Source organism: Sus scrofa, chromosome 14, assembly GCF_054392235.1.
Source record: "Sus scrofa isolate SSC_HxYL_T2T_F1_AM1 chromosome 14, Sscrofa_HxYL_maternal_Yorkshire_Landrace_v2.0, whole genome shotgun sequence".
Classification (NCBI taxonomy): Eukaryota; Metazoa; Chordata; class Mammalia; order Artiodactyla; family Suidae; genus Sus; species Sus scrofa.
In genome coordinates, this window is record NC_139396.1 from 131,348,274 (window position 1) to 131,355,803 (window position 7,530).

Consider the following 7,530-nt stretch of genomic DNA (forward strand, 5'->3'; position numbering starts at 1 on the left):
TTGAGTGTCCCAGATACCTCAGATCCTCGTTTTTTTTTTTTAACCCTTCCAACGACCCTATTAAGTATTACTGTTTTATAAATAGGAGGAAAGTGCAGAGCAGCGACTTGCCTGGGATGACACAGCTGGTGAGCCGCAGGGCTGAGTCAAACTGAGTCACTGAGCACTAGCCTCCCCTGCAGCCCCAGGGTGGGAAGATGCTGGATAGAACAGGTCCCCCGGGGGGCTGGTTAGCAGAGCTGGGCTGTACCCAGAAAAGCTTCCTTGTGGGAAGATGCCCCATGCCTGGGGACCATGGGATGAGGGCAGGACAACCAGGAGGGTCACTTCAGTTCACCGAGCCCCTGCCTGCTCAAATCATGCCTTTTTAAAACTACCAAACACGGAGTTCCCTTCGTGGCGCAGTGGTTAACGAATCCGACTAGGAACCATGAGGTTGCAGGTTCGGTCCCTGCCCTTGCTCAGTGGGTTAACGATCCAGCATTGCTGTGAGCTGTGGTGTAGGTTGCAGACGCAGCTCGGATCCCGCGTTGCTGTGGCTCTGGAGTAGGCTGGTGGCTACAGCTCCGAAGACCCCTAGCCTGGGAACCTCCATATGAAAAAAAAAAAAAAAACTACCAAACACAATTCTATCTTCCTTCCCCTAGGCCACAGCTCAAGACTGGGTCTGTCTCAAAGGAGAAAATCAGCAGGCTCTGCCTGGACCCTCTCCGTTCTTCAAACACAAAAAATCCAGATGAGTTCCTGTTGTGGCGCTTCGGAAACAAATCCGACTAGGAACCATGAGGTTGAAGGTTCGATCCCTGGCCTCACTCAGTGGGTTAACGATCCAGTGTTGCCGTGAGCTGTGGTGTGGGTTGCTGATGCGGCTTGAATCCTGTGTTGCTGTGGCTGTGGTGTAAGCTGGCAGCTGTGGTGTAAGCTGGCAGCTGTGGCTCAGGATGGACCCCTAGCCTGGGAACCTCCACATGCTGCGGGTGTGGCCCTAAAAAGCAAAAAAAAGAAAAAAAAAAAAATCAGATGAAAACTCAAACCTCCCCCCATCCTCTCCTCCAAACATAGCAAATTGCTTGGCCTCTGCCTGCCAGCCTAGAAGTTGTTTCCGGAATATGTTCTTATTCCACAAAGGAAGTGAAAGTCCCCCGGCAAGTTTTTAGAAACCTGGAGCTGAATTTTCTGATCATGTGGAACATGAATTTGGAAGCACGCATGTGCGACAGCCCCACCAGTATCCGACTCCCACCTCGACCCCCCAGGACCCTCTTCATCGTGACTTTACTTTCCCCCACCTTTCCACTAAGAAGCCAAACCATGATCCAAAACAAAAACCAAATTTATTCCGCAGACATTTGAATTAAGAAATCCTATAAATCAGGACCACCACAATTTCAGACACTCCGGTGCGAAGTGTTCATCAACAGCTACATCTGGAGGATGAACAAGCCATTGAATCTTGTTAAAAAATTAGTTTAGCTCCCTTAAAGTTTGGGGGTGGCACCTTACGTAGAGCGCCATCAAGTTTTACATTGGGTAAAGCCAGCGGTTTCTCCTCTTGGAGAGTCACATTTAAAAAAAAAAAAAAAAATTCAGTCACTCACAAAGAGGTGGTGGCAGGAGGAAACTGAGGGGTGAAGACTCATGGAGGCTCAGGTCCACGGCTCCAAAGGGCCAGAATAGAGCAGAAAAACATCCAGGGTCTCATTCGCCCCAAGCAGACATCAGAAAGGGTGGAATAAGAAAGCCAGCTGGGAGTATAGGAGAGGCTCAAAGATTGTTTATGCCTGTTTCTGAGAAAGCTCATGGCATGGCCAAGACTAGCCTCACGGGAGGAGGCGTTAGAAAGACAGCTCAGAAAAAAAACGAATCCATTCTCCTCACACTTCCCTCTCCACTTGTGTGTCCTTGGGAGACTCCAAGAGGTAGCAAAGCACAGACAGGGCTCTTCTCCGAGCAAAAGCAAAAACACAAGGGTGAGTTAGTTCTCCCAGGAACCCCACAGCCTTCCACCTACAGCACACTATGACCTTGAATTACAGGTGGCAAGGTCAAGTCATTTAAAAGTCCACAACCAACTCCACCCACCTTCAAAGTTCTTCACCTCCCCACCCCGACAAGTGGAATTCACATCTCCCACTTCCACCAGCCACGGATGAGTTGGGAGAACAGGGGGGTGATGCCAACCCACCCACCACCAAGCTTTTACATTCTTCTTCCCTCCGGAATTTCTTTGCACAGCAATTGTAGCACCATTTTCACTAAGCTCCTCCACCAGAAAATAAAATGTATTCGTGTCATCAGTTTTCAAGTATTGTTATAAAGACCCCACGATTCTCGGAGCCGTATTTTTAAACAATCCAAGCACACGACTTCCCCAAGGGTTAAGTCAGGTACAAGTTGATGCAAATAGCTGCCACAGTTCTCCTAGTTCATCCCAAGTCCTGTCTCCGAAGTGGCCGGGGAAATTCTCACCGGACACGGCCGCGCCCTGGCCGGTGCATTTCTCCTCGCTCCAGTTTCTCTCCGACCGCTTTGCCGGGGCGGGTAACTTCTAGGCTTGAAGTGTCTCCCCACACGCCTCCCTGCAGCCTAGGCGGTCGCTCGCAGAACGGCAACCGCGGCTGCAACTCAGGGCTGGTGAAGAAGGGAGGACGCTGTTGGGTCTGCGAACCGGCTTCGTCTTCCTCCTCCAAGGGCCCTGGGTCAGTGCAAGGCGCCGGATTGCTGCAGAGCGACAGGGTCCGGTCTGCTACAGCTGCTCCCAGCTCCGGGGCCGCCCGTGGGGCCTGTGGCTGCAACCGCTGCGACCGCTCGCTGGAGCCTCCGCACGGCCTCCTTGATGAGGTTCCCCGAAAGCACCAACTGCTGCAGGAGTCGGTGCGGGTCGTCGTCGTTGGCGCGCGCCCCAGCTGGGGGCCATGGGCGCTGTTGCAGGCGGCGGGAGGCGACAGCGCTCCGAAGCCATCCACGCCGGCACGGCCCAGGCAGGGCGTTGGGGCCTGCGGCAAGCTCGGCCACAAAGTAGGGCGCAGTCCGGTTCCGCACGCGGCCGCGATCCCCGAAGGGGCAGCGCAGAGCCCCTAGGGGCCCGGGACCCCTAGCCTCCGCAGACCCGGGCGGCAGAAGCAGCGGCAGAGCTGGGGCCCGGGCCTTTTCCGCTAGCACTGCTGCCGGCGGCCGCGGGGGCTGCAGCGGCGGTCCCGGGAGCGCGCACGGGGACACAGGGCGGTCCTGTGCCGCGTCCAACTGCAGCGTCTCGCCGATCTGGGCTACCAGCCGGTCCACCTCGCCGGAGCCGCCCAGCGTCACCGACTGTTCCAGCAGGAGGAAGCTGTCTTCCTCCTCCTCTTCCTCGCCGGCTTCCACTTCCTCCTCCCTCCAGCACGGCATGGCCCCCCTCGCCGGCACCCGGAGCTCTGCCGGAGTCTCTGGCAGCTCGGCCGCCCGCGGGGCTCGGAAGGCCGCTGCGGAGCCGGGTGCGGGGCTGAGGCTGCCCAAGCCGGGGCCGGGGAGGACGCGGAAGCCGGAGCCCGCGAGAGACTCGCGCCGCGCGCGCCTGCAGCAGAGGGGAGCCGGAATCCTACCGGCTGGAGTTGATTTGTAAACAATGGGTGACGTAGCCGCCGGGCTCTACCACCTTGCCCGGGCTGGGGGACCCGCGAGGAGGCGGCTCCGCGAGAGTCCTCGCCCGCAGCCCAGGGCCGCGGCCAAAGCTTTCTTTTTTCTACACTTGGTGTCTGCCTAGGAGGAGATCCTGGGAGTGGGGAGATCTTCCTACTTCCCCGGCCCAGTCAGCAGCACAAGAAAATGGAGACTCTAAGGTGGCCTGGATTGGACTCTCCCACTCGCAGACACACCCACCCACACACCCAACCCCTCCTCCTCCGACGTTTCCTCCCTCCCCACGTGTCAGCACGGCTTGAACCCGCCCTGCTCCTCCTCCGCGCACCCGCAGTCGTCGGGACCCGGAGAGGAGGAGGAGGGGAGGGGCGAGCCCCGGGTCAGGGGCGGCTTGGGAAGGGTGGGGCTGGGGGAACTAAGGGTGGGGAAGCGAACATCGCCGAGAAAGGCGGAATCAAGCCGAGACGGGGTCTCTGAGCCTTGGCTCTGCTCTGTCCTCAAGCCCTCTGGCCCGGCGCGGAGAAGGACACGCCGCCGCATGGTTAAAGAAGAGTTGACTTTGTTCATTAAAAAAAAAAAAAAAAGATTCAAATAGAAACATAGGGCGATGAAAAAAATCTCTCTAATATAGGACTCCAACATGGTTCACAGATACAAATTTTTTCTTCTCCAGGCCTTTTCTATAAAATTGTTTTACAAACAGCCGTGCGTTGGTTATAGACTTTTCCGCTTAAAATATGCCATACACGGTGTTATTGCATGCATCTTCGAGAATATAAAATGATTACCAAGGTTTCCGTCAAGTGGCTGTCCCATAAGTTATTGAACAATTCTCTTTTCACATTTGCTATTTACCTAATGTCGCCGTTGCAAATAACTGTGTGACTAATATTTTTGTGTGTAAAACTTTTTCCATGTTGATTCTTTCCTAAGAACATATTCCCAGAATGGAAATTCAGGTCAAAAATATGGATATTTTAAGGTTTCTGACAAAAGTACCAAAATGCTTTCCAACAGTTGGGTAAATTTACTCTCCCATCATCAATGTGTGAGCTTACATTATTCATTACATCTTCACTAGTTCTTGAATATTATAGTTATTTTTTTGGCTAATTTCATAGATGAAATGGATAACTCCTTTCAGCATTAATTTTTTGACTTAGAGCAGTTTTTAAATATTTGTTAACCAACTGTACTTCCTTTTTTTGTGAGTAGTTCTGAGTTTTTCCTATTGCGTTTTTATGTATTTTCATGACTCTTCTACATAACAGAAGTTAACTTTTTTCTTTCATATTTTAATGTGGTTATTTTCTTGGCCCTGTGCAGTATTTTTTTTTTTTGGCTTTTTAGGGCCAAACCCTCGGCACTTGAAGGTTGGAGTTTCCCAAGCTAGGGGTTGAATCAGCTGCAGCAGCCAGCCTACACCACAGCCACAGCAAAGCAGGATCTGAGCCTGCTGTGACCCACACCACAGGTCAGCGCAACACCAGACACCCAAACTACCCAGCAAGGATAGGGATTGAACCCCCATCCTCATGGATACTAGTTGGATTCGTTTCCACTGCGCCACACGAGGGGAACTCCTATTTAGTACTAGTTTTTTAGATTTTTCTAGTGCCTTGATTTTTTTCCCAAACCTATCTGGATTAATTTTGGTCATTGGTGCAGGGAGACAGTATGATTTCTTCCCCCCCCCCCCCCCGGGGCTTGTCAGACAGGGCTGTATATCTTCATTAGGGCAGAGCTGTGTGGGACCTATAAACCCCAGCTCAGTCCTGATGAGATCCCAGCTTCTGTTAAGCCGGCGGTTGTAAGGACTGGGTGGGGCTGGGAATATTTTGATCAGCCTGTTGTTCGTAGTCAGAAGAACCCTGAACAGGTTGTACAAAGACCTAAAGAGATTCAAGTCTCATGCCTGCCCTGTCTGGGTGTGTGGCTCCTAGCAAATCAGTTTACAAGTGAAGACACTTGTAAAATGGAAAAAATAATCCCTGCCCTGCCTCCCTCTGAGGATTGTTTTCAGGATCAAATGAGATAATGGGAACAGGCTTTGTCAGGCATTACACAAATGTAATGTGGGATTAGGTCCAGGGGTTTACGAACAGAGGCCTGGCTCAATTCCAGCGATTCCCTCAGGGAAACAGCTAATATATTAATGATGAAGTTTCCCCTTTGCAGCCCACTGAGTAAAACGTACCCCCGAGGCATTCCTTCCTTGAACTTGCCTGGTCCCTGAATTCTGCCCTGACCTGGGATTGTTTAAGGCCTTCTTGAAGTCAACCCAAAGGCTCCCACATCCCAAGGTGTGACCCCCCCCCCCACAACTAGTTCTGCAGGTTTGGGTGACAGATCCTTTCCCTAGAGGCCGCCTTCCTCCTCCATCTCTGTAGAGGGCTCTTCACACACTTTGCTGACGAGGACTGGAAGCCATTACCCCCAGAGAGAGTGATTCTCATTTTCATTCTGATGGTACTTACTGGAGAATTTCAAGGGGAATGAAAATTAGGGGAGGGCTTATGGATTTCAGCAGAGTTAAATGGTAATTTTTTTCCCCTCCTCTCTGTAAGATGATGCCTGCCTGTAAGTAGAGAAAAGCAGTTTTATGCTCCATTGACTTTAAACATTAATGGGGCTGGTGTAGCTATTGTCTCTAACCCTGCATCCCTGGAAGTCGTTTTTTGTCTTCTTGTCAGAGTAATTCCCATCGTGTTCTTAGTACTATAGGAAACGGAGCTTTGAGATGGCATTCTTTAAAAAAAAAAAAAAAAAAAAAATCTTCCCTTTGTAATGTTGCTTTTGTGTGGAGATTGCTCTGTAAATATGCCGGGACTTGGATATTATACTGTTCATTATAGAGATGAATTCATTACAGAAGACCAACTCCATTTTCTGGGGACACTTCTCTGGAGGGCACTGAGAGGGGGAAGTGCTGTGCTGGACCAGTGGGAGGCAGAGAAATGCCCTGGATTAGGAATCAAAGTACAAGATGCTAGAGAGGCTCAGAAGCAATTAAAAGTAATGAGAGGGTATCAGAAAGGGAAGCAATGAGAGCTGTGTGCCTGGCATGCTGGCTGCCCGCCTGGAAAGAGACGTGGAGGGTATTCGGCATCCCCCGTGGAGGGACACAGAATTCAAGGATTGTCGGCAATCGTTTAGACTGCCTTGAAGTTTGCTTTCCACGTAGACTTTGCTTTCAGTAACCTGCACTCAGAGACACCAGCAAGGGTGAGGAGAGATGGACTCTAGGTTTGGAATCCCACTTGCATCCATCGACTTCATCCTTCTGTGCCTCAGATCCCGAATCTGGAAAATGAAGGGTGATCGCTTCTTTACAAAATCGTTTTATTACATAAGAATTTGCCTTTTTTTAAGGCTGAAACATCACTAAGACTATGTCTACTTCTTAGAGCTTAAATCCAGTGTCATCCCCAAGGTCATATGATAAAGTTTTCCCAAATTCTTTTTTTGGCTGCACCTGCATAGGGAAGTCCTTGGGACAGGGATTGAACCCTCCCCTCAGCAGCGATCCACGCTGCTGCAGAGACAATGTTTTTTGTTTTGTTTCTGGCATGTGAAAGTTCCCTGGCCAGGGATCGAATCCATGCCACTGAGTCACCAGGGAACTCCAGGAAAGGGGTTATTTTTAATAAAATTACTAACTACCTAGATAATCATGATTTGAAATTATCTGAGACAAAACTGTAGATTCAGGTAACAGATCAAGGATTGCTAGAGGGTCAGGTGGTGGAAGGGAGGCTGTGACTACCAGGGGAAGCATAGGGGAACTTGGGGGCTCGATGGAACTATTCAGTATCCTGACTGTGGTGATGGTCACACACATCTATACAGGTCTGAAACTCAACACTGGACATCAAAGCAATAAAACAAACTAAACCCACACACCATATATTA

At 50.9% G+C, this 7,530-nt stretch overlaps 1 protein-coding gene across 1 annotated transcript; it reads right to left on the reverse strand.

Moving 5' to 3' along the window:
- Positions 1-1,315: 1,315 nt before the first annotated feature.
- On the reverse strand, positions 1,316-3,551 carry FRAT2 (FRAT regulator of WNT signaling pathway 2). Its single transcript, XM_021072329.2, has one exon. The coding sequence runs from the start codon at positions 3,385-3,387 to the stop codon at positions 2,701-2,703; it is 687 nt and encodes a 228-aa protein (XP_020927988.2). The 5' UTR covers positions 3,388-3,551; the 3' UTR covers positions 1,316-2,700.
- Positions 3,552-7,530: the final 3,979 nt, after the last annotated feature.

Excerpts from the sequence above, each read along its gene's own strand:
- FRAT2 (XM_021072329.2), bottom strand. The coding sequence starts at position 3,387 with ATGCCGTGCTGGAGGGAGGAGGAAGTGGAAGCCGGCGAGGAAGAGGAG.